The sequence below is a fragment of the Salminus brasiliensis genome, chromosome 7 (genome assembly GCF_030463535.1).
Source record: "Salminus brasiliensis chromosome 7, fSalBra1.hap2, whole genome shotgun sequence".
Taxonomy (NCBI): Eukaryota; Metazoa; Chordata; class Actinopteri; order Characiformes; family Bryconidae; genus Salminus; species Salminus brasiliensis.
The window spans coordinates 9,357,998-9,384,703 of record NC_132884.1 but is presented as its reverse complement, the minus strand read 5'-3'; the positions used below and the strand labels follow the sequence as shown (position 1 = coordinate 9,384,703).

The 26,706-nt window shown below is 42.3% G+C and overlaps 1 protein-coding gene and 1 long non-coding RNA gene across 4 annotated transcripts; one reads left to right on the top strand and one right to left on the bottom strand.

Annotated features, from left to right (window-relative positions):
- Positions 1-3,950: 3,950 nt before the first annotated feature.
- pou3f3b (POU class 3 homeobox 3b) lies at positions 3,951-9,756 on the bottom strand. Of its 2 annotated transcripts, none has more exons than XM_072683739.1 (2): positions 7,469-9,756; positions 3,951-7,030 (listed from the first exon to the last, which is right to left on the bottom strand). In XM_072683739.1, exons 1-2 carry the CDS (start codon positions 8,840-8,842, stop codon positions 6,917-6,919), a joined length of 1,488 nt encoding a protein of 495 aa, XP_072539840.1. In that variant the 5' UTR covers positions 8,843-9,756; the 3' UTR covers positions 3,951-6,916. The 2 variants fall into 2 exon arrangements, with proteins under 2 accessions (XP_072539840.1, XP_072539839.1); XM_072683738.1 differs by having other exon boundaries at positions 3,952-7,030; positions 7,460-9,756.
- A 1,620-nt stretch (positions 9,757-11,376) lies between these two features.
- On the top strand, positions 11,377-26,422 carry LOC140559942 (uncharacterized). 2 transcript variants are annotated; one of them, XR_011979928.1, is made up of 2 exons: positions 11,377-11,773; positions 20,365-26,422. It is a non-coding gene; the product is annotated as an uncharacterized lncRNA (long non-coding RNA). The 2 variants fall into 2 exon arrangements; XR_011979927.1 differs by lacking the exon at positions 11,377-11,773 and adding an exon at positions 12,337-12,987.
- Positions 26,423-26,706: the final 284 nt, after the last annotated feature.

Genomic DNA, 26,706 nt, shown 5'->3' with positions numbered 1-26,706 from the left:
GAAACCAAATATAAATAAATGCAGAGGCAGATTTAGACCAAACAAACTGTGAAGCCCAAAAGCCTAAGATGCAATACATATCTGGGATTTAGATTTTTAACCCCCCCCCGCCCCCCCCCATTACAGAATTTTAAAACAACTATATACATTTATAACACAAAACATTGGAATTGATAGGAATCTCCACTATATACGCCAAAGTACAGCAGACACCATATCTGTGTCTTCCTGAATGAAGCAATATTCCTTATTTTACTGTTAAATTGTTGAAGTTTTTTCTTCAATAAATCAACACTGAATCAGCACTGATAACTGAACTTTGCTGAAACGTCAATAGACAACAGCACTTTAAAAACAGCTGGTTAGCAGCTGCTGACAAAGTGCCTGTACAGTTGCAGCCAAAGCAAATGATTAGGAATAAGCGTAATGGAGAGATGAGGTATTAGACATATATGCTTCACTTGATTCAGTTCTTCCCTTTTCTCTTTATTCGCTTTTATAAAACACACTTCACTCAGAAACGGTTCGGCTCAGGACATCAGTAGCGTAACTCTTCGACGCACACGTAGCTAATCGCACACACATGCGACCATTTCCATGGGGCTTCTGGGAAGCTGACGACCACAGAGGTTCTGAGAAGAGTGGCGTCCAGCAGGTGGCGCTGTTGTGCCGCGGACGCGCAGCTCTGCTCTGAGTTACAGAACACGAGAGCTTTTCCTCCCTCCAGAAATTCTCACAAAAGACTGTGTGTCAGATGCAGAGCAGCCCATAGATACAGAACTCTGCTTCAGAAAGTAGTTAAACTGCGGGTAACTGCAAAAAATAATAATAATAAAAAAATAATATAATAATAATATAATGAAATATATATAAAAATAAAATTAAAATGAATAAATAAAGACAGAAAAAGTTTACTACTTTACCGTTTGACAAAAAGCTGATGTAGGAAAACGTCCTTCAGGATTTTTAAGCTAAATTAATAATACATTATTTTTAGTTTTTTTTAATTAAAATTAAAATTCTTATAAAAAACTAAAATCACTGATAGCATTAATAATTAATAACACGTACAATACTGCTATTACTCCCTTACTACTTATATTTATTATTATTATTATTATTACTATTATTAGTAGTAGTAGCAGCAGCATTAATGATAACAATAATAATAATAATAATAATAATAACAACAATAATAATAATAATAATAATAATAATAATAATAATAATGATAATGATAATAACAATAGTAATAACAATAGTAATAATAATAGTAATAGTTATATAGTAATATCTTTTTAGCTTGTGATTTTACTTGCTCCTGCTGTATCAGGTGGTTTACACTACCCAGCCCAGCTACAGATGCGAGAAGTCGAGGTCAGCAGCAGTTTGGAGTGCAGATAAGTAAAGTTGACCAGCGCTGAGTCTGACCACAGCGGGTTTGAGCGCGGAGCTCACTGTTTGTGAGGAACGTTTGAAATGCTAATGTTTCGAGGTTATGGGTTACAGCCTGCAAATGCTGTGGATGTGACCTGTAAGTGTGTGTGTGTGTGTGTGTGTGTGTGTAAATCCACTGTGCTGGGTTAAGGAACACTCCCAAAATGTGGTGCTCAGAATCACTGCTTTCATAAACTGTGTTTCTGGATGGACTCTCTGCGAGCCCATGCACAGATTGGGCTGCTGAGTCTCTGTCAGTTTGGGCAGACCCAGCGCGAGGGAGCCTCACCCAAACCCTGCGGTTCACAGTTCCGTCCTGAACTCTGTTTGTGCCCGATACCGCGGTGAGGAAGGGCTAAAATGACGTGAGTTGTTATTTATCTCAGCACTCCTAACTCTTTATAAGACCGCGCTGTGCATTCATAACCCACCTTCTGACACAGTCTGACCAGGTCTTATCTACTTAGCGAGGTGAACCTCCACCTGCCCCGCGCTACGTCACCCTGCCGGTGGCCCGCACCAGAGCAAAAGGCCACGCGGGGCACACACCTGGGGATAGGTGGTGGTCCGCGCGCATGCGCACCCAGGTACACGTTTATGGTCGTGCACCTTATGTCCAAGAAGCAAACGTTTGTGTACAGATTTTTTTTTTTTATTCTCTGTAGAAATAAATTAATTAATTATTGAACAAAAAATAAATACATAAATAAACGTAAACAACATCCTACTAAATTAATAATAAAATATATACACGTTCTTAATAGACTCAGTCTAGATATTCTCCACCCATCTATGTCTGTATCTAAATCTACTAAAAAAGTGAAAATAGCAGGTGAGAAAATACACGTGAGAAAATATGACTATACTTTTATTTTTTATATTAGCCTATATGATGTATTTTTGTCTTCTCGGGAGCACAGCAGACCTCCACAGCCCCAGCTGTGGGCTCTTCTGTAGGCTGTCAGGTTGTGTGAATGGTGTAAATGTGTCTGGTTGTTATGCTGCTGTTTTTAAGAGACGCTGACTTGTGAAAGACTGTGAGAGGCTCTAATGTTCCCGCTGGAGAGTGGACAGCAGCACCTGCGCCCACTGTGTCCCCAGAGCGAGGGGCTGCAGGGAGCACCAAGTCCTGAAAGCACAAACTGAGCAGGACGTGGACTTCTGAGGGCCGCTTGTAAAGCCACGGCGCGCATATACAACAAACCCTCATCAGCAGTGGAGCACAGCTCCACCAAACATTAAGCCTCACTTTTTGGAAATAAGTATGAGCCCATTTATTTATGTATGTATTTATTTATTTATTTGTTAATTATAATTATTATTTCTTTTATTATTATTGTTGTTTCTGTTGTTTTTATGAATGACATTCTAATTTACGTTGTTATTATTAATGCTATTGTTATAATTACAAGCATTCCTATTATCATTATTATTATTATTATTATTATTATTATATTATGTTTTGGTTTCTAAATGACCACGCTTCTAGAATTATAAACATATTAGCAGTAGCATTCTAGTTTTGAAACTGTTTTTTTTTATTACGTTTATAACGTGATCATTTTACTCTCATAATTATTGATCATGTGAAGTTTTCACATGAGAAGTTTTAGTAACCCAAAAGCACAGGACGGGAAATGGTGAAAGGTCTCCTCTGAAAGCACAAATACTGCAGAACAGAATACAACATTTGCTAGCTTTTTCAGACCCTTTAAAAATACGGCATTTTTCATTCTTACCGTTTTCTTTATCTTAAAGTTGAACTTACACGCTCCATTCACTCTTACCCTTGCCAGGCATACAACAACATATCTAATGTTTAAAATGGAAGATTGTATCACTGTAATCCCGTATTACTAAAAAGTCCATTGTCAGAGTCTTAACTTAGTAGAGCATAACTTCCAGCCTAAACGGTCAAATGAATTAATGAACAGTTAAGATAAACACAAAGACATCAGCCTTTACCTTAAACTACAAATTGCAACTTTTCATTTGTTTATGTGTTGTTTGCTTGTTTGTGTTTTATAAGTCCATGTCGGTCCTGTTGTTGACTAACGACAGCAAGAAAACGGTGGTATTAGGGCCAGGACTAAAACATGTCCTACTGTAAGAAGTAAGCAGTGTGCTACTTACGCTACTGGGATATCGGGCATCAATCCCACAGTCACATTGTATTTAGTGTTCATCAGCCAGCACCATTCTGGGTTTATTGACGAAACAGCACAACAGTTTTATTAAAATTAGGGATCACTTTTTTTCTGTTTGCATGAACAAGGTATACCTAAAGTCGTACTTACTTTTTTACACCAGTCTAAGCTGTGAACGTCGAGTAGTGGAGCTTTTGGAATTTACCAGTGAATTTATTATGCATGTGTTAACCTCAATAAGTTGCTCCACACACCGGACTTCAAATAAATACATTTATTACATTTCTGTGCATAAGTTGTAAGCTGCCTAAAATAAATAAACTAACTGTATTATTATTATTATTAATAATAATAATAATAATAATAATAATAATAATAACACAGAGTCTACTAGCCCAACCAAAATAAATGTGGAATATTTCTTACACGGGGTCACATTGACAGTCACATCTGTGACACTTCTGCTAACAAAAGTGTCTACAAAATCAAAAACAGTGCAGTTTTGCAGTTTTGGTGAATGTCAATAATAAATCCCATTCGTTCCTCAATGGCGACCCCCCTCTCATTCAGGTTATACCAAATCAGAGTGAATGCCAGCCTGCCACCCCTATTATTGGGGACAAAGAGAGGGGATGCATACTTCTATAACATTGATTGAATTCGGTTGCTTAGCAACTCGTGTATGGGAATATGGGAAATCATCCGCGAAATTTAAATTTTTGGAGAGAGCGGACTGCTGAATAGTCACCCACAGAAGAAAAAGTGGAGGGCTAAGCAATTCCGTACAATTCCACATTTTCCTTTTTCTTTTTACCCTTTCTTTACAAAAGCCTCGTCCCAAAACGACACTTTTATTCAACGAAATGAATAAGCTCCACGAGTCATATAATTCACTCCCAAAAACCAGGGCTGCCTAAAAAGTGCTCAAATGATCGCCACGACAGATCACCCATAAACAACAGTAAGTTCACCAACAGTTGTGGCAGCTTGGCGTTTCTTAAGCATTTTGGTGAGCCTACATGACTTATATTATTAAACAAATAAGAAAATTACATAATCATATGTTTGGATGTAACCAAGCGTATAAACTTAAAATATAACCGTGTTGTTGTTTTTTTAATTGTTATTTTGTAATAACGTTGTTTAAAACACCTAGCCCACAAAAATATTTGAAATGTTTAAGCTGTTTAATTATTTGTGAACACAATTTATTTATTAAAACTCTAAACTGTCCTAACTCATTTTGTTGTTTTTACGTTGCCTTGGAGAGGCAAAGCAGTTCCAGCAATAATAAAAATAAAAATAAAAATAAAAAAAGCAATTTGATAGACCACGTTTCACGTGTCCTAAACAACACTGTACCATTAAGGAAAAAACACCACGCGCAAATAGCTGCTTTAACTCTAAGGTGCGCACGTGCACTGCACTAACTTGGCCTACGGTTTGTTGATGTGTAATAAAGGCATGATGGGCAGCAGGCAGCAGCCTGGAAATTCTCCCCTGGTTTTAGGACTGACATGCTGTATGTACGTTTTTGTCAAACGCCCACCACAACCACCCCCAAACCAAAATCTCAGCATCACTGTTCGAGCTTTAAACTATTTAGCTTAGTGCTCACTCATTGGATCGTGCAGCTGCAGCAGCAATGCATGCACTGCACCATACCCCGTGGCTGCTGCGTGCCTTTTTATTTTTGGGGCTTGACAACAGTCACAGAGGAGCAGGAATCATGACTCGTGTGCAAAGGCGATCTACAGTAAAAAGAGCGTGATATGAGCTAGGACCAGCTGCAAACAGCCTCCCTCCGGGTTCTCTTAATGGCCACTGCTACTAGCCTACATCCCATGCATAGCCCTGCTTAGACAGCCATGCACTGCCTCGAGATAAAGGAACAAGCATGCCGTGGATCTGCACGGTGTAACACCAGGCCAGTGCACACATGTACAAATACAACATAGAACAGAGAGAAGGTGCAGTCCAAATGTCCGACCTGAAGGCCTGCGGATGAGGCCTAAACGTGGTCGGGTGTGTAGATGTAAAAATGTTGTTGTCTTTTTATTTAAATAAGGATGACATCACTATAGTTCTGGATTCTGATATAGCTGTAGGTTAGGTCATACTGACAAACAATATTTTTAAAAAGCCTTAAATTAACATTCCCGACCCAACATATCCACTAGTAAATACAGTCACGCTCTCCAGCAGTTTAGGCAAAACACACAATCGTTTTTTGTTTTTCATTCTAACAAATTTATTGTTCTCAATCATCTCTTACGGAATCACTACTGGAAATTAAATTACAATCAAATCATCACATCAAAATACCCTTATTACCTACTGCCAAAGTCAGCTCATATTGATTTGTGCTCCTTCGAAAAAAACGAAACGATAATACAAAATAAAAAAATGTGAAACGAAGAAATTCAACAACGAAAAAAACGAAACAAAAATCAGGGTAGAGAACATTTTTCACAAGTCTGGGGAAGAAATAAATTACTGTTTGGAATAGTCCATATGTATCCCGAATAAAATATTAAAAACAAAGCATTTTAATGAAAAATATAAAGTAAATAATTCCGATCAGCATCTGATCTAATGAATCTATATATTGCCGGCTTTACATAGTCTCGTTTATGAAAACCTACCAAAGAATACTGCTTGGAAATGGCAGCATGGTGGGGTGGGGGAGTTGGAGGGTGGGGTGGGGGACACATCCACAGCTCTGGCCCCACTCTCGCAGAGGATTTCAAATAAGTGCAGCTGAGGAATTGTCACTTTTTTTTCTTTTCTTTGTTTCAAATGTCAGTCTTTGATTTAGAATTTTCTCTCCAAAAAATCCATGTCACGTTCAGTTCAGTACATAAAAACGAGTTTCCAAAGACGTGATCTTTGAGATCAGAAAACGAGGGCAGTCTTTAGGATTTTGTTGTTGTGTGTGTGCGAATGTGTGTGTTTGTGTTCATGTTCAGAAGAGCTGGAAGGCAAGGAGGGGAAGAAAAATTCCCATTCCGTCGTTGGTTTGTCAAAAAATGAATCCATGCAGTCTTCTCTGCAAAACAACAATGCAAGTTGGAAGCCACTGTGAGTTGGATGTTCAGATGTTCACTGTTCAAAAATTTCACCCCCCGTTTTTCTGGGGGCGGTGTTGGTGTTGGTGGTGATGGAGAGGGGGTTTAACGTCCCATCTCGACACATACAAATTGCCTCTCGAAAACAGGACATGTATAGGGGTGCAGGGTGGGGGTAGGGGTTGTGGGTGTAGTGGTAGTAGTGGTGGTCGTGGTGGCAGGGGGGAGAATTTCTAAATGCTTGGTTTCATTTCCCAGTTGAAGTCAATGCGCCAGAATTACCTGATGGAACGAACTTGTAGCTGTCACCCTCTGGTCGCCCGGCTCGCTCGGCCCACATAAACTTGCATCTTTTAAGTAATCTACTAAAAAATGTCCCTGAAAGAAAAAGCAGACAGAACCTTTTAGGTTAAGACATTGGACGGGGGCCTGCAAGAAGGTTTTTGTTTTTTAAGCGGGCGGTTTTGGGTGGGTGGGTTGGTTAGGTATGGGGGGTTTGGAGGGGTTAAGAAAAAGGGGGGTGCATGTTTTTCAGTTTTTTCAGTGTTTTTTTTTTTTTTGCTTTTCTCTCTGGTGAAAAATATATAACACATCTGCAGTCTCATTCATATTCCCTCACAATCACAGTATCAAAATGGTTTGGCTATCTCGGTGATAGTCTGTGTGATTATTCATATATAAAATAGGTTTTTTGTTTGCTTGTTTGTTTGTTTTGTTTTGTTTCTCTTAGTCTTTGTTTACGCTGCTCTACGTCTCTGTGAACATTCGTTTGCAGTCCATGGAGGGGGGCGGTGTGTCTGCACTCACATTGCCGACCTGAGAGTACACCTCCTCCGGCGTCTGCGGCACTCCGGGCGGCGTCATCCGCTTCTCCTTCTGCCGCCGGTTGCAAAACCACACGCGCACCACCTCCTTCTCCAGCTGCAGGTTGTCGGCCAGCGAGCTGATCTCCTGCGCCGAGGGCTTGGGGCACTTAAGGAAGTGGCTCTCCAGTGCGCCCTTGACGCTCACCTCGATGCTCGTGCGCTTCTTGCGCTTGCGGCCCTGCGCCGCGATCTTGTCGATGCTCGTGGGACTGCCCGTGGACGAGTCGGCCTCCTCGAGCCATTTGTTGAGCAGCGGTTTGAGCTTGCACATGTTCTTGAAGCTGAGCTGGAGCGCCTCGAAGCGGCAGATGGTGGTCTGCGAGAAGACGTTGCCGTAGAGCGTGCCGAGCGCGAGGCCCACGTCGGCCTGCGTGAAGCCCAGCTTGATGCGCCGCTGCTTAAACTGCTTTGCGAAGTGCTCGAGGTCGTCTGAGGTCGGCGTGTCCTCGTCCGAGTGCGCCTCGTGGCCGTGGTGGCTGGCCGGGTGGTGCGCGTGGTGAGGCGGCGGCGGAGCCTGGTGGTGATGCTGTTGCTGTTGCTGTTGCTGCTGCTGCTGGTGGTGGTGATGGTGATGGTGGTGGTGCGGGTGGTGAGGATGATGCGGGTGGCCGGTGTGCTCCAGCTCCGGCGTGTCCCCGCGCACGAGCCCCGCGTGCACGAGGCTCTGGGCGCCAGGTGCGCTCAGCATGCCGTTGACCGTGAAGCCGCCGGGTTGTGAGTAGATGAGCGACTGCTGCGGCTGCGCCTGCTGCTGGCTGATGGACGAGATGTGCGCAGCGGCGGCGGCTGCTGCGGCCGTCGCGGCCCCCCACGCACCGGCGTGCGTCTGGTGCGGCCCCAGGTGCCGGTGGTGCAGCGCAGACGCCGCGTGCAGATCGTCCCGTGCCGAGCTGCCTTTCACGTCCTGCTGGCCGCCCTGCCCGCCTTGCTGCCCCCCCTGGCCCTGCCCCCCTTGGCCTCCTTGCTGGCTCCCCTGCGGGCTTCCCGCCATGCCCACGGGACTCGTGGACCAGGGCGAGGCGGCCTCGGCGGCGGCCACCGCCGCGGCAGCAGCAGCGGCTGCCGCGTGTGGCAGAGACGTCACCCACTGGTGCGCGTGGCTCAGCATGTGCGCGCCGTTGCTCGCCGCCGCCGCCATGGCGCCCGGCATGAAGTCGCTCTGCGCCATCTTGACCGCCGGCTCGCCGCGGTAGCCACCGGACACCGACGTGACCGCGCCGCCGCCCGCCTGCATGCTGCCGCCGCCCGAGTCCGAGTGCACGATGGAGCCCGACGACAGGATGCTGCTGCTGGGCAGGTACGGGTTGGAAGCCGCCGTGGCCATTCCGCTGATTTTCAGCAACGGGGCTGCTGGTCAAGCAAGTCGGCCCCCCCTCCCTCCCTGCTTCTTCTTTTTCTGGACAAACTTTTTTTTATCGCTTTTTTTTCTTCCTCCTTCTTTACTTCTTCAACGCAGGCAAAACTGTAATCTCATGAATTATTCAGAACTTTAAAAGTCTGGCCAACACCATCGAAAGTGGCTCGGGACGAATAAACAGCAGGTGCAGAAAAAAATGAAATAAATAATAATATTATTTAAAAACACAAAAAATCCGTAGGCTCTACAGCTCGGACTTTCATATGTTTCACACCATAATTCCTATTTTTGGGTGGGTCTCGAAAAGCCCTCGGAAGTCATCAACAGTCCTCCACGATTTTGCAGTTTGTTGAAAAATTGAAGAAAGAAAAAAAAAACAAAAATAAAAATTGGAAAATTAAAAACACAACTTCACCACCACGTTTCAACTTCAGACGGTCAGACGCCTTAAAAACAAACAAACAAAATAAAAAACAAAGCAAAAACAATGACAACAACAGTCCAAACAACCGATTGGCGAAAATATCAAAACGTGCTTCTCCTCCCTCAGTTTCTTTTGTAATCTGCTTGCAGAGATTCCTCTTCCTCAGGTCCCCCTCCTTTTTGCCTCCCCTTCTCTTTTCTTTGCAGATTCTTTTTCTTTTTTTGTGCTGCTGCTGCTGCCCGGTACGCTGCTCTCCCTCTTTGTTCTGTTTTGATGTGTTTAAAGCTGCCAAAGCGCTCCGGCTGAAGTACAATCCAGTATTACGGCGCAGAGGCTGCGTTTGCGAGCCTTCCTTCTCATTCGCTCTCTCTCTCTCTCTCTCCTTCTCTCTCTCTCTCTCTCTCTCTCTCTCTCTCTCTCCTTCTGACAGTCAGCTCCACTCCGTCCCTCCCTCAGCGCTCGCGGACACGCGAATGTTTACCCCCGCGCCGCGCGCAGCCTCCGCGTCTTTGCCCCCCCTTCGCTTCATCCCCCCCCCACCCACCAAAATACTGGGAAGTGGAGCGCACGCCTCCCCCAGATTGGACGGTCGAGGCGAGATTGACAGGTCGAGGGAAGCCCGCTTCAGGCGCCCAGACCCCGCCCCCTTCCCCCTTCCGGCCATTCCAATTGGCTGCGTTTGAATTCAAATAAATAAACCAAGACACGTAAATGAACATTTTAAAAATATAAGAGACATCACACTAGACGTGCTTGCTCGTTTACAATGCTGGTGTAGTCTATACTGTTCACGCTGCAACGTGTAGAACTGCATAGATATGCACACTGAGGGAAATCAATGGCACTGTGATTTCACTGCACTAGAAATGGAATTGCGATTTCGTTGCACTGCAAACGCAACTGCATGCTGCTATGCTAGCACGCTATGGATGTGAATGAAGGTCCAAATACAGAAACAGCAGTGTTCTGAGATAGCTGCTTTTTTCACACGCAGGCCCACAGACAGTCTAAACGTGCCGTAAAAGTTGTTGTGCACATATTTCATTACATTCTTTGCACTCCAAAAGAGCTTGAAATAAGAGCTCGCGCATCAGCCGGTCAAGAGTTAACGCGAGACAGGCTGCGAGATGCTTCCGAGCGGAAACGGGGCGCGCGCGTGCAGACAAACCCCACCGAAGCAGGGCAAGAGTGAAAGTGGCAACCAAATCGAGGGCAAATTGAGTGGTCCTCGAGGGGATTCGCGAGCAAAAAAAAAAAATAATCCTAATTTGAGCAACAGGACGGAGGGAACGACGAGCTTCGTAGTTGCGTTCGTTTTCCAAGTATCGCACGTGCCTCGTCACCGGAGCCCTGGAGCACACGGATATATAAGACGACGCATGTCAGAGACGAATCTCGAGCTGGCACGTTTTTTTTTTTTTTTTTTTTTTTTTTACAAGCGAGCTCAGCCGTGCAGAGAGAAGGAAGGGGGAGATGTGAGGGAGGAGAGAGGTCAGAGCCGAGCTTTTGGCGATTAGCTTTCTTGTTAACTTGCCGCTTTAGCTAGCGAGCACTGCGCAGAAAGAGGGCTATCTGTTCTCTTAGCTGATGCTAGTTTACCTCAGGTTCGGCTCAGCGAGATACAACACAGATAGCTCACTGTGTTCGGGGAGTGTACTAGAGAGCAAATGCGCGCTCCCGTTCACCCACCTACATTCACACTCAGAAACACACACTCCCCCCCCACCCCCCACCCCCAGTAGACTGAATTTGGATCAGACTCAAAAAAGAAGGAACCTCGTGGATTTGTTTACATTGAGTAAGGGCCGCCGCCATGGGGCCGTGTGTTCATTAACATATACAGAGGGTTTATTTTTTTCTTGCGGGGGTGTGTGTAAAGCGGGGGTGTGTGTGTGTAATTTCCCGCTAGCTTTCAAAAGCCCGTCTCGCGCGTCCACGAATAAGGCGAGGCGCGTGCACGCGCACGAAGAGAGCGCGCGTGCACGCGAGCCAAAGCCATTTCCAAAAACGTTCACGCCTTCAACTTTTTTTTTTTTTGTTTTTTTTTTTTAAGTTTTCACTTTTTCATCTGAAAATCGCGGGTGTTTATTATTTATTTGTTTTTTTTATGTAACAAGGTCCCCCGTTCCCTGCTGGGGATAGCTATCGTTTGTTTTCAGCGCAGAGTAAGAGAGGGAGAGAGGGGGAAAGGGAGGAAAAAAATCCCCAAGTATAACAAGAGACGAACAGTTAGTGCTGATTTTCATTTGCATAAATTTTCATATATTTTAGTGAAAATAATAGCGGTGCCGAGGAGAGCTCCGCTCAGTTGAGTCAGAGGGAAGAAAATCTTAGGAAGGACGGAATCGGAGGGAGACACACGGTCACTGACTGAGGCGTAAAACTACATTTGAGCATTTGAGACTATTTTTTTTCTTTTCTTTTTTTGTTGTTATTATTGTTGGGGGGGGGGTTGTGTAGCTGGGATCCTCACGGTAAGTGATATGGACGCACTGCTGTCCTTTGACCCTTTAGACCTGCATGATAAGATTAGATATCTTTATTATTATTTGTAATTATATATATGTGTATATATATATATATATATATATATATATATATATATATATATATATATATATATATAATAGGAATCGTACCTAGGCAATCAATAGGGCTTTGTAGCTTTATAAATAGCGAGGCAGACGGTTAAGCTGCACGGTTTTGTAGTGAATGTCCAATGGGCGAGAGTGCAATCAATCAAATTTAAACAGCGGAGCCTCGGAGGAATTGTAGCAGGAGTCGCGTACGAGTGGATCGCGTCGTTTACATAAATCGATCTCTTCACTTCTAGCCGAAAAGTTTGAGGGGAAGTCGTGTAGTGTAGCCTCTGTAGCCTCTGCTGTGTAGTGTAGCCTCTAACAGCCTCTAATGTAGCCGGCTGGTGATAACGGTCAGGATCCTTAGATATGAATAAACCGAAGGGGACCAGTGAGCAGCAGGAGCCAGGAGCCAGGAGAGGAGAGGACCCGCCGTTTAATGGGTAACCGCTGTCACCACTGGTTACTGCGAAAAAGACAAATACAAAAAAAAAATCAGTGAATGTTTATTAAATTCAGAAATTAGCTTTAGAGGCTACGTCGAAAATGCTGTGATAAATGAGATTATCACGTTCTTTTTGTTTATATAACATTTACGACTGTTCATCAGCTGTGTATCACACCGAATCTGTTTTCCAGTTTTTGTGAAGTTTTCGTGAGTTTTTCTGAAGATGCCATCTCACCCCCCTCCCCTCTCACCCCCCATTAGACCGCTCGCTTCATTGACGGCAAAGCATTTCTGAAGCCCGCGTTGGGGTTGCCATGGTGAGTGGGATAAAAGAAGGGAACACTGGTCGCATTAAGCTATATGTTTGTGCACTGGAGTTGAGATGAAAGACGGTTTCAGTGGAGCCAAGATTGATCGAGCAGAGAGCCAAAGCGACCCCCTCAGATTCGTTTAGTGGTCGTCGGTTTTTTCTTTTTTTTTTTTTTTTTTTTATACAGTAGTCCGTGCCGGGTTAACTGGAATGGCCGTGTGTCCGTCTGTGGCGTTTTTTTGGATCTCGATATAAAAAAAAAAAAAACGGTAGTCGTTGGACAGTGACGTATTGAGGACGCGCGCTGGTGCCGGCAGGTGTCGCTCTTTTTCACCACAGCGAGTTTGATTGGTGAGTGCTGCGTAATTATGGACTTGGATATGGATTTGTTTTTAATGTATATTTCAAACACTAATTATGAACTTTGTTCTCATTTAAAACGAACATATTTTAAAATGATATATTTCAGCTCTCAGCTGAAAATAGTTAACCTCACTGAATATGGCCTCTTTAGTTTGACTGAAATCAAACATAGATAAAAGCAGTACGGTTAAAAAATAAACCGAGTTCAGATACTCAGTCCACAGTGATTTAATTTACATGTCGATTTAAAAGGGTTTCATTCCCATATTTAGAATCCGCGTTTCTACTGACAGAAAACTGTATATAACAAAATAAAAGAATAAATCTGCATGACACGACAAACAACTGGGCCTAAATGAAGAAAATAGCACTCGTTTGGGTCCCATCCTGGTACACACATACACATACACTGTAGCCTACAGCACACATATGACGAAGTCTTCAGAAATGTCTCAGTGGGGGAAGTCTAGAACATCAGATGCATATTTGTCCCAGATATTCACTTGTGTTGTTTTGTTTCCCAACCATAAATCATACATTTGAACTCAGTCTAGAGTTTCAGAGTGATGGATATTTTGAAATGATAGAGGATATTTTTTTTTACCCAGAAGTAGACAAGAAATAGCCAACACACGTTATAGACCGATAGTAGCACAGTCGCTTTGGGCTAGAAGAAGTTGGAAAGAGGATAAATCAAATAAGCGTCCGTCTGCCTCCCGCTATTTTTCTATATTATTCTGTAGAATTTGTCGTGTTTAACTCGGCAGTCGTTTGGGATTTGTCTGAAGCAATTAGGTAAAATATTAAGGTGTTCTGCTGCTGAAATGAAAAGTGCTTTAATATTAACAGATAACTTCGAGATGTTTTTGCTTGTCATGATGCTTTATTGGTCATTCGTTAGGACAAAGCTGCGCGCGTGCACGTGACTGCATTAACTCTGGTTTGGGCCGCTTCCAGAGAGGTTAAATTAGGTGTAGCGTTTTATTTTAATCATAGATAAATAAATTAAATCGACAGCACGCAGAAAATGTAACCGTGATACCGCAGTTAAAATGAGACTAGATTGTAGATGTGTAGATGAACACACATTAAAACGCATTAAAAAAATAAATATATTATTTTTAAATAATGTAAATTAAAGTAACGGTAATATTATTAAATGCAAATTAAATATAATTGCAACATATTATTATTATTACTATTATTAATACTACTACTGATAATAATAATACAGGCATAAATAGCATATTTAATAGATGTCACATTAACAGAGCACTAAATGTATTAGCTAAAATAAAAACAATGAATGCATATATATATATATATATATATATATATATATATTTTTTTTTTTTTTTTTTTTTTTTTTTTAATTAATTAATTTATTTTAATTGTGTGTGTCTGTGCATACCTATAAAAGTACTTAAAAAAAAAAAGCTGATCAGTGTGAAAGTTTGGTTCCAGCTGAAAGAATGGGTGATTTGGAAGAAGTGAAAGCGAGCAGACCATTGTTTGTTCTCCTGCCCCGACACATGGGGTCTTCAGGGGCTGTCGTTCCGCCTTATTTCTCTCCTCCTGCTCCCCAGTGCGTCATTCCCACCCGGGCCGGGTTCAGCGCAGCGCCGCTGCAGAGCCTCCTGCCTTCCTCAGCGCGATCATCCAGACTCGCTGCTTCACCAGCGTATTAGCTAAGCCTTATTGATTGTGCCATTTCTTATTGGAAATCCATGTAAATATCATAATTTGCTTTAAACGAATTCCTGGCTCGCGGAACTGGTAAACACAGGGAGTGCCTGGGCGCGATAGGAATGAATTATTCATAGCGTTTAAGTCCTAAAACAAGGAGGCTGTGCGTGTGTGTTTTCGCTCTGAGTGGAGATGGAGCAATTGGCTCTCACTCCTGTTCCTGTTGGGGTGGTCGAACGTACGTGTAGATAACCCTCATCCACACTGTTTATTGCTGGGACGTTTTAAAAAATAAATAAATAAATAAATAAAATAATAGCATCAGACTCAAAATATGATCATGTCAATGCAAGACCATGCTGTCAGTTGGACAGGCTGGTCTAGGACAGCTCAACAGGCCTCTGTATGGGTAAATGGAACAGGGCGTGTGTTTAGTTTATGGGCTCCAAAATTTGCTCATGTGATGTCTGACCGTTGGAGTTGGTAACAGTGTACCGGTTGTGCTTGAGTGGAGAGATAAGAGATAAGTGAGAAGTGGGTGTGAAAATAACATCACAAAGCTTCAGAAAGGTGTTTCTCTGTGTGTGTGTGTGTGTGTGTGTGTGTGTGTATCTTTGTCTAACTGAACGTGGGAAAGAAAGGGTTAAGTGAGCCCCTTAAGGGTCACTGATTGTCCCTAAAAGATCAAAGGTCCTTCTGCTCTGTGGATGCTTGGCCATAGCTTTGGCTCTTTAGTCCTTCACATGTCCAGGACAGGCCAGCCGGCATTGGGGAAATGTGTCGTTCTGCACTGTACACATATTGTTGGGACTGGGATCAGTGTTAATCAATATTCCACTTTAATCGCACATCAGCAGTCTAATTTGGCACGGGACTTCAATGCGGAAAGGTGAGCCGTGATGTTTCCTCTGCGTATGTAGCCGCCATGTGCAGCCTTTGCTTGTGGCTCCTGTGTTTTTGTTTGTCAAACAGCGGCGTTTCCCCAGGAGAGTGGTTTGTGGTAGCTCCCTGCTCGGGATTACATTAATCAAAGCATTTATTTCCCCCGGGACGCAACGGCACGAATCACCCCCAAATCCCAATCAAATTGGATAACAGAGAAACGTAGCACACCGAGTGACCTCTCTGCCTTTTTCACTTCTCGTTTCGGGAGGAAGGACGGATCTCCTGCAATTCCAACTTCAGTCAGAAAAATCAAGCTAGTGTACTTGTGTGTGTGTGTGTGTGTGTGTGTATTTGCGAGTGAGTGAGTATGTGAGAGAGTTAGAGAGAGAGAGAAAGAGGAGCAGTAGTCATGGCGTACCGAGGTTCTGGAGGGTACCAGGCCCTGTTCAATAGACTGCACACACTGTAGTTGAATAACAGTGTCAAAACGGGATGACATAAAAGAACCATGTTTTGGTTCCTTCGAGAACCTTTCGGTGGAGGGGTCTTTAAAAAAACAGTCTCTCCCAGTCTACAGCTCATCTTATTTACCAAAATGGTGATTTAAAGTCACATGCTGTAAAAGAGGTGGATTGTGGAACCCTTTTTGGTGCAGTGTAGAACCATTTGAAAAGGTTCTGTAGTTTAAGAACCATGCGCATGAGCTTTTCTTCTCATCACAGAGAATAACCAGGTTTAACAAGGCCAAAATACGAGGCATTTAGGCATTCAAATGCATTGGATGGATTTGAGTTGCCATGGTTCTGTATAGAATCATTGACTTTACTTAGAGCCTGTGTAGCATAGTACCACAGCGTACCAAATATAGTACCAAAGAGATTCTTTGACCACAGTGCAACTTGTTGGAGTGATATGTAGAACCTTCTTTAGATGGTTCTTTAACACACCAAATGCATCAGGCTTCCTATCCCAGAAAAGAACCATTTCACCAGGCAAAGATGCATTTATGCATTTGAATGCTTCTTGCAGTGCTCAAGGTCCTTTATAGAAACACTGCTACCAAACAACCAAACAACCTTGCATCCAAGCAAGGAACCGCTTAGGATCCATTGTTTTAAAGAGTGAGTTTTTGGCAGGAGGAGAAAAAGCACAGCCTGTCCTGCGCATGCTTTCATGTACAGCAATATTGAAATTATTGCATACTGGCAGTGAATTGGCATTGCTGGTTGTGGGCAGTACTGTCCACCACGTTTAGTCAGCATAACAAACCACGGGCTGACTCCGAAAGTGCGATTTTTGAGTAAAAAAGCAGCTGTTACGATGTAGATGCGTCTAAAATAATAATAATAAAAAAAAATAACAGGACAAATCTGGCAAACTGGCCCGATGTGGTCATCTAGCTTGAACTTGACCACATTGAATCCCCCCTTCCAATGCACATTATATTAGTTACCATGTATAAAGAATGTATATGTATGTTCAGAATTTGCACAAAACATCAAGCTTTGATTGAGTGAGTGCAGGCCTGTCAGCATAATAAATCCCCAGCATATCTGGCAACTCTGGTGCAATAAATACCACTAGCAATATGTGGCCTATTACAGGTAATGCAAATAAAATAATAGGGCCGTAATTTTTCCTCGCGTGTTGTATCAATGTAGCCGGGCCTGCAGTGCTGGAGATTCATGGGGAAAAACGGGGAGGAAATGTTGGTCCCTTTATGGAGCACCAATTCAGCACTCCCCCGCTCTCAGGCCAATCAGGGATAAATGATGGGCCCGCTGTTGGAGTTGGCTGTGTGCTGTGCGCTGGAGGGGCCTGCCTCGCTGACGACTGAGCCAGTCGGCCAAACGTTTAGCTGGAGCAAAGCGGCAAGAACACACTGGACACTGATTAAAAGTGAAGGTTCATCATAACCTGCAAATGAAGTGAAACTCTATGTGCTACTGTTAGGGTACTGCACCATGTGTACGACCTTACTTTGTCCATTAGTGTGCTACACTCTGAAAAATAAAGCTGCCAGTCAGCCTCCTTACAAGGACTACTTTTGGTTCCCCAAAGTAGCTTTAAATAGATGGTTCTGTAAACAGCCATTTTAAGTAACGTGTAAAGAACCTCCCCACACAAGCTTCTACACCAGGGTTCTGAGGACATGGTTGGAATTACCTTTCTTGTAGTGCAGGTCGGTATGTGTGTGTGTGTCTGTGTGCGTACTTGTGCCGCCGGTCGCCTCCTGTATGTGCGGGCACGCTCTGCAGTTGGGTAAGGCTTGATTCATGCGCGCCTTATGTACATTCGATGCTAATAACCCTCTCCGCGTTTGAGCTCGGCCTGGCCCATTTGTTCAGAAATGGGTTTGCATACATCTTCAGTGCCTCACACTCGCCTCGCATGTTCTCTCAAAGCTCTGCTCCCCCCCTGGTGCCACATCCTTCTTTCGCTCTTTTTCTCCTGCTCCCTCTTTCTCTTTATGTGCTCACGCATACCTGCAGGGCAACAAAAAGCAACATTCAGCGGCACCGCTAACTCTGGCCTGACCCCGTGCCAGCACTGCCCACCGCATGTTACTCAGCACTTGGCTCGGACAGCTCAGAAGCGGACCGCAGCCTTTGGCCGAGGGATCATGCAATGCATTTTTGATCATCCACGGCTGGACTTGTGTTGAAAATGTGCATATCATGAGTGCCTAACAGCGCTGTGAGCCTGAATAATGGCCAAAGCAAAAGGAACATATGCGTCTCATGTATGAGGTCGAAAGGTCAATGACTCTAATTTGCGGTGTGCGTGGTAACGCCTGTACGGTACCGCCGGCTTGTGTGCGAAGGGGATGCGCATTGATGCAAACCTAGGCATATGCAGCAGGGCCGTGTCTGTTTTCATCAGGGTGGACTACGAATGCAGTCTGAAATGGAGGGCATCGGGAATCTGCATGCTAACTGCTAATATCTCTGATATTTTCAAACATACAGAAGGACAAATGTGGCGTTTAATGCTCAAATAAATAGATAGTCTGATCCAAGCGCCAGACATGGGGTCCATCTGCCTTCGCCAGCCAGGCCTCTCTGTGGCCTTTTAGTACACGTTAGGTTGCGGTAGGTTGACACAAGAGAATTAGACATGACACAGAAGCAAATGGCTATAAAACATATGCAAATGTAAGTTTAACCCTTTACATCTCTAAGGGTCCATATGTAGGCCCACATATTGGCTCCTCATTGTCTAATATTCAGAATTTACATGTTGGTTTTATAGACGTCCCTTTTCGATTCATAGCAGTGCAGTTGCAATACGTCTGAAAGGGCCTATTTTATGGAAGCCCAATTTGTCTAACAATGTTTTTTAATGGTGTACTATGTATACCTTGTTGAGGTTTCTAAGTGTACAGCAGATCGCTACAACAATACATACTGTGCATACATAGTATTTAGGTGGGGAATAATATATTGCATATCTGTCTATAAGCCCAAACAACATGTTATAAGTACATTTCAGGGGAAAGATAGAAAAAGGGCAGTTTAAGAATAATTACAGAATACCCCACAATCTTTGTTAGAGGGGTCAATGTCTAAAGGTGTCCATGGTGTAATTGGCTGTTGCTAGCTACAGTGAAACAACCATTTCTCTCCTATTTCACACACTTATTTAAATGATCATTTGCAGGAAAGTCCAGCACTAGGAGATATATGTTTTAATGTCATGAAAATTCTATTTGCAGAGTTATTATTGCTGCAGCTCAGGTGTTAGAGAAGTGGCTACAGTCTGCTTCTAGACTGAGTAACTCACCTCATGAGCAGCAGAGGAAACACTATATTCAGACAAGAACAGGATACTGCTCTTAGGTATCATTTTGCATCGGAATGTACCTACATATAATATACACATACACACGCACACACACACACACACACACACACACACAAACACACACACACACACACACACACACACACACATAAATGCTCTATTTAGAACCATTTCAGTTGTGGAGAAGAACCCTTAACCAGGCAAAGAACCATAAACAGTACAAGTTAAATGTTTGGACACCTCTGTTTGAATGTGTGCTCATGCAAATGCAAGATTGACTATATATATATATATAGTTCTTTTTTGTTTTTCCTAATAAGAGGACACTGGGGACACGTGGCTGTCCATCGTAGTTTGTATGTCGTGGCTGAGGGTTTTTCTTTAAATAGGCTTAAGTTGTAAGTTGTATGAACTGAAAGGAGATGATGTGGTCATATAAGGCTATTAAGGCTTACTTAATGAGGTTTATGTATTAATGTACATTATATTATATTGCATTATATTGTTATTATGCTTATGTAATGGAGTATCTAAGCTATAATAATATTTTTCTTAATTTTCATGGTCCCCTACAGACTATCATCATGCTATCTACAGATTATTCCCAGATGACTGTTCACAAACTGTTGAAATCTGTTGATTTTCTCAACAGGGTTGAGGTTAGGGGTATAGAATTAGGTTGGGGTTTAGATGTTGGGTTTAGGTTAAGGTTAGGGCTAGGTTTAGATTTAATGGATTCTTTTACATTAATTTAAACATATTTTTTTATCAGTTGCAGTTAATAGATGCTCAGGTGAGTGTTAGTTAAAGATAAGCTTTAAAGACCATCTACTGGGCATCTAGAGGGGCCCGTCAGAACAAAGTGTAACCCTGCGTGTTGTTTTCACTGTCCAGCAGGAAGCATTTGTCTTCAAAGAGCAGTTTTAGCCGTCTCTTGTGATGCTTTTGTTTTAGCCGTCTCTTGTGAACACTGTTTCCTTTCTCTTGCAGACGATCACTCGCCCTCCCTCCTGCCTTCCTTCCACTGGTCCTCATCTCTCCATCTCTCTCCCTCCTTCTTCAGGCACTGGGGCCTCTACGCGGGACCCAGCCTCGCTCGCCAGTGGAGGGACCAAGTAGCCATGCAGCGAATGCACACACAAACACATCCAACCACACACACACACACACACACACTCGCATACACAGATCTCCCTCTCTCGCTCTCTCTCACACACACACACACATTCACACACACCGTCTCCCCTGGTTCCGTTTTCAGCTCACACTGCTGCTGCAGCCCTTAGCCTGCCGGCTATTTTTCTTTGAGAGACTATAAAAATATGCAAATGCTATTGTTAAAGAAGAAAGTGGAGGCATTTTTCCCCCCTGCTTGTGTTCCTGCTAGTCTATAGAGCACAAGGCGGAAGGATTTCACTTTTGTCTCTTAGTGGATATGAAGACAGACAGAAAGAGAGAGAGAGAAAGAGAGAGAGAGAGAGAGAGAGAGAGAGAGAAGGAATGAAGAGGAAGTATGGGGAAGGTGGGGGTTGCTAGTAGCGTATGCGCTGTAGATGACCAGGTAGAAGGGACAGGATATTAAAAATAGTCCCCAAAAGCAAGCCGTCACCCAGTTATTATTATTATTATTCTTTCTAGGCCTGCAGTTGAGAGCTCTTTTTCATCACGAATGACAGGCCTTAAACGCTCCAAAATCAAGCACTTAAAAAGTAGGGGGCCAATCTGAAAAAAGAAAAGAGAGAGAGAGAGAGAGAGAGAGAGAGGGAGAGAGAGAGAGAACAGCCCTCACGGTGCTGTCGAGAGCACACACTTTTTTTTTTGAAGTGATTAGGGAAGGCAGTTCAGATCAAAGGCTTTGACAACTCCGAGTGCCCGCCAAGCCTGAGCCGCAGTAATCGCGCTCAAACCCTAAACACAACGCGGCTCACACCCCTCGAGCTGCCGCGCCACGCGACGCAGCATAAACAGATTATCAGGGGGACAGAAAATGGGCCGGAAAGTAAATATGGGATTAGATTTTTTCCCCAACTCAACACGGCCGATACAGCAGAGGAGATTAGTGAAACATTGATAGGTAAATATTAATTATCAGCCAGTGAAAGAGCAAAAGTTGCAGCATTTGGTGAGAAATGTTGGTACCACTTTAAAATAAGGCTACCTTTATGAAGGCTTTATAAATGGTTTGCAAGCTATTTATTAATTTCGTAGTTAGTAACTATTGTAAATTAGTATATTATAGTAAATTATTAACTAGGTTGTAAATACTTAACATAGTTAAAAACATGTAAATAGAAAGGGCAACAGTGATCTCTTGTTTGCCAAATAGTGAACCCATAGTCATCTATACTGTTAAACCTTAGGTCTTGCTGGATACTGCTTTTGGAATATTACTATTATAAGAAATCTATTATTAATCTATTATTGCATACTAATGTGTATTACTCACTAACTACAGGGACGTCTGTACAAACTGGTGGGGCTGTTCTTTGGTAATAGACGTTTATAATGACACTTATGGCCTGAGGTTAAGGGGTTAATGACTAAACATACATCCTGTTTGGGGTTAAATGATTAAACTTAGTGGTTACATGTTTTAACTTGACAGGTTTAATGTGGACTGGCTTTTTAGTCCATTTATAAACTGTTTATAAACCTTTTATAAAAGTAGTCATATTTTAACATGGTATGTAAATGGTTCACATTTTGGGAGAGATTACTGTTTAAAAACCCCTTTAGACTGCAAGGATCTCTATATAGGGCCTACCCTTCAATCCCCATTCTCAAAACTTAAGTTTATATATTTGAATATACTAGTCCTTAAATGACCTTTACCCTAACCTGTTAAGGAGGAATTTCATTTTTATTAACATTTCTGCATGATTCAGTAGTTGACATGTAAGCAAGCCATTCAGAATGGTTTGGTATGAAATGGTTAATAGTAGAGAAACTTACTGACTCACATATCTTTACAATGGTGGTGATAGGAACCAGATGTCCTGATGTCTCCAGCACAAATATAGCTTTTTTATTTACAGCCCAAAATGCCGAGCGAATCTGCAAATCTTTTGAGCTTTATATGTAATGTCTGGTTAAATTTCACACATTGCTGACACAGATGTGAAACTGCACACACACATACACATAGCTTGCCTAGTCCATCTAGAGGACATGTTGCTAGTAGAATAGGACTCTCTGGAGCAGATGAGCATGAACCCATTGGCACCATGCCTAATGCCAGGCATGGACTTGAGGGGTACAAAGCCAATGAGCTGTGCAGCAGTGGAACTGTGTTCTCTGGAATGGTGATGCTCCATCCAATATGTCTGGCATGAGTTGAGGAGTTGGGGATGAGATGGGGTGATGATCATCCAACATCTTCAACTCACCTAACTCACTCATGTCAAATCCGCACGGCAGCGTGCTACAATCTAGCCTTCCTTAGACAGTAGAGACAATTGCTCCAACAAAAGCAGGATAAACTCTTTATTTGAACTCTATTTATTACCCTTAATTTAGGAAGAAACTGTGAATGAACTGGTGTCTCAATACTTTTGTCCATATAGTGTAGCTTTAGGAGGCTTTGCATGTCTTTCACATGTCTGGTTCCTGTGATCAGTTCTGGTGGTAAACAACATTTCATTTTGTTTACATCTTAAACATTTAATTATGCAGACACTTTGATCAATGGAAAATTGAAGGAATAGTCACTTTTAAAACATAGTTCTAGTTCCACAGAAGAACCACTTAGTGCATTGAGGTAACTAGGGTCATAAAAATGACATTCATACATAATATCCTCATTCAAAAATGGCCGTAAAAATACTGATGTTGTTGTTTACTTGCTGTTTCAAGTTCAGGCTTTAAAACAAGCTAATAGTTGAAGAACACTGTTATATGTTTATAGCTTTCCCTGAGTTAAAGGTGTAAAATTCCTTCAGTAGTGATTTGAGGGGTCTGTCACAGATGTTGAAGGGACTAGTCATAACTGCTATCCCATTCCATATGCACATATACTACAGGCCCCAGCGCAATGCACCATCAAAGGTTCTATGATAAATAAATGTTTTCAGAGAACTGTACCACAGTAAAAGGGACTTTCTATGAGACTAATATGTATGTTATTAAATATTGTCTATATCTCCTAGAGTTATGAGAGTAAGGAGCTGTAGTGTGGTCCTATATACAGGGCTTTGGAGTGTAAGGTGTTCCTGAATAATTTATTGTAGTTCCTGAATCGTACATCTTAATAACTGGATAATACACCCACTGTTCATGAGGTTAATGAGGGCTTTCGACTGGACTGCCAGTTGGTGAGGATTATTATAAGCATTTGAGGGCCTTGTATTCTATTCTACACAGTTTCTAATGCTACTTGGGTTTTATTTAATAAAGTCTCCCATGGACTATGGGGTGTAACAGCTTTGGGAGGCAGGGGGGGTTGGTGGAACACAATGAGAGTGAGGTATTCATAAAATTGCCTTCTTTTGTGAATAACTGAAAAGGACACACTTCTCAGTAAAATCTCCTTAATGACCATAATAGCACTGCAGTACCATACATGTATGATACATCCAGTGTTTCTGGATAAAAGTATGTGGACACATTAAATACAGATATTATTATTATTATTATTATTATTATTATTATACCTAATTCAGCAGAATCACTTTCTACACTAGTTCAACACAAGCTTCAGCAGAAACTTTTATATGGTATAAGTGTAAAGAACCTTTTTTAAGTTTAAAGAATCCCATTATTCACTGGATAAATGGTATTTATAATTTTTATCAGTTTTTCCTTTAACCTGTGGGGAGATTCAGGTGTATTTTTTTTTAAAGTTTAAAGGATCTTCTTGTAAGGTTATGGTTCTATAACCCCCTGGAACCCTGTGTTAGGATTCAAGTGTAAAGAACCTTTTTTTAAGTTTAAAGAACTTCTTTATTTACTGGATAAAGTTTCTATATCCGTTAAAGTTCTTCCCCTTAACTTGTGTAAACACGTAAGTATGTAGAACCTTTTAAAGTTTAAAGAACCATCTTGTAGAGGTAAGGAGTTCCTTTTCCTAGACCCTGTGTGAGGATTCTGTGTGGTGAACCTTCAAAGTTCAAAGACCCTTTTAATAAAGTGAAGGTTCTATACACAGTTAAAGGTGTTTTAATAGAACCATGTGTGAAAGTTCAAGTGTGAAGAACCTTTATTAAGGTTTAAAGAACCTCTTTATTTATTGGATAAATATTCTACACTAGTTAAAGACCCGAGGAGGAGATTATATAACATATACATATAAAACACATTAGAAACAACTTAGAAAGGTAAAGGTTCTATACCAGTTAAAATATTCTCTTTTAATTTGTGTGAAATGTGAAGAACCCTTTTAAAGTTTAAAAAACCTTCTCTTAGAGTAAATGTATTATTTCAGTTAATGTTTTTCCTAGGTTTTCGAATTTAAAGACCCTCATCAGGAGGTAAAAGGTTTTTTTTCTGAGAACCTTGTGCAAATGTCTGAGTGTGAATAACCTGTTTAAAGTTTAAGGAACCTCCACATAAAGTAAAGATTTTATTTCAGTTAAAGCTTTTCACTAGAACCTCGTGTGAGAGATCATTTTTGAATTTAAAGAACCTCCTCATGTGGTAAATGTTTTATGCTGGTTAGTTTTTTCCTAGAACCTGGATGTGTGGATGTGCAATTGTGTGTGAATCTAAAAACCTTTACGTTTTAGAACCCCTAAGGGAGTTTTTAAATTTTTGTTCTCAGAACCAAACCAAAGACCCCTTTAGGAAGCTTGCTGTTTTTTGACCAGACCACGGCTTCACCTAACTGACTATCCACCTCACTCTGCGATGCCACACCGTCCTTTCCAGCATTTCTTCCCTTCTGTTGTGTTTTGTCCTCCCTCTGTGGACTCAACTGTGAGCTGTTTACACGGCACTGTGCCGTCGCCGGCACGGTAACAATAAAGTTTCTGTGAGCACAAGCCTCCTCTCTCTCCGCCTGCTGTTTACCGTGTCACTCCGAGCCACTCTCGCACTGCCCACTCTGCCCCGCACTCCCTGGCTGCCGTCCAGAACCCTCGGGTTCCGAGTGGTCCCGGGTCTCTGAAGAGAGGCCAACAAACGGGCCTTTCAGGCACTCACGCGGCGGCAGATGGGGTGGTGCGCCAGGGCCACTCGGAGGAAACTTCTCGTGTCGCCAGCCACGGAGAATGAATTTACTTTTATCTGCCAGCTCAGTGGACTACAATGAGCCTTCCTGTGCACTTAGGCATGAGACAGCAGAGTGAGGGAGAGGGAAGTGAAAGAGAAAGGGAGAGAGGGAGGGAGTGTGTGCATTTGAGAGAGAAGTGGATGAGTGCAACTACTTCCAATCTAGGTTTGAAAAAGGCAGTAAAATGTATTTGAGACCAGGCTTATGTTATTTGTTTGATTATATGACCTGTCCTGAACTGTTAGCTTCAGATATGATGCCCTTGGAATCCATCAACCTGAAGGAAGACAGAGGAAGGCTACACTCCTAAAAGTATAGCATGAGGGAGGTAGGGGGGAGGAAGGCATGAAGCTATTTGGAAGTTATCTGTATACACTATATGGACAAAAGTATTGGGACATCTGTATTTATTCATTGTTTCTTTTTAAATTAAGTGTATTAAAAAACTTAACTGGAGTAACTGTCTCTACCGTCCAGGCAAGGCTTTCTTCTAGATTTTGGAGCATCGCTTGATTTGATTGCATTCAGTAACAAGAGGGTTAGTGAGGTGAGGAACTTGGACAATCACCATCCCACCTCATCCCCATCTACCCAACTCAACCCAAAAGTATTGGATGGAGTACCATGCATCATTCCAGAGAACACCAGTTGCACTGCTCCACAGCTCAATGCTTTATTCCCCTCTAGACCACGGCATTAGCCATGGTACCAATAGGCTTATGTTTATCTGCTCCATAGAGTCCTATTCTATTGGCATTTAATGATGTCATGTAAACTAAGTATTTGTCATGTTGATGTTTGTTATTTTACTTTGTGGTCAAAAATAAATTGGTTATTGCTTGACACAGACTGGTTTCATTAAACCTATTTTTATTTTATATTAAATATGAAATATATTTTTATGTATTTAGCCTGGAAAAGTCATTTGGGTAAAACAACACATTGTTTTAAAGTTTTGTGTTTGTTAAGTTTATACTGTTATGCTTAATTTGTTAACCAATCAATCAATAAATCAGTTAATTGGAAAATAAATAAAGTTAATTAAAACCTATATTACACACACACACACACACACACATAAATTTATTGACTGGTATGACTGGAAACGTGTAGATATTGCCACATAT

What these genes read in the sequence shown, in the direction of transcription:
- pou3f3b (XM_072683738.1), bottom strand. Translation starts at nt 8,842, where the DNA reads ATGGCCACGGCGGCTTCCAACCCGTACCTGCCCAGCAGCAGCATCCTG. An exon ending in TGTACTCTCAGGTCGGCAAT is followed by an intron (nt 7,031 to 7,459) that starts GTGAGTGCAGAC and finishes TTTTTCTTTCAG; the next exon opens with GGACATTTTTTAGTAGATTA.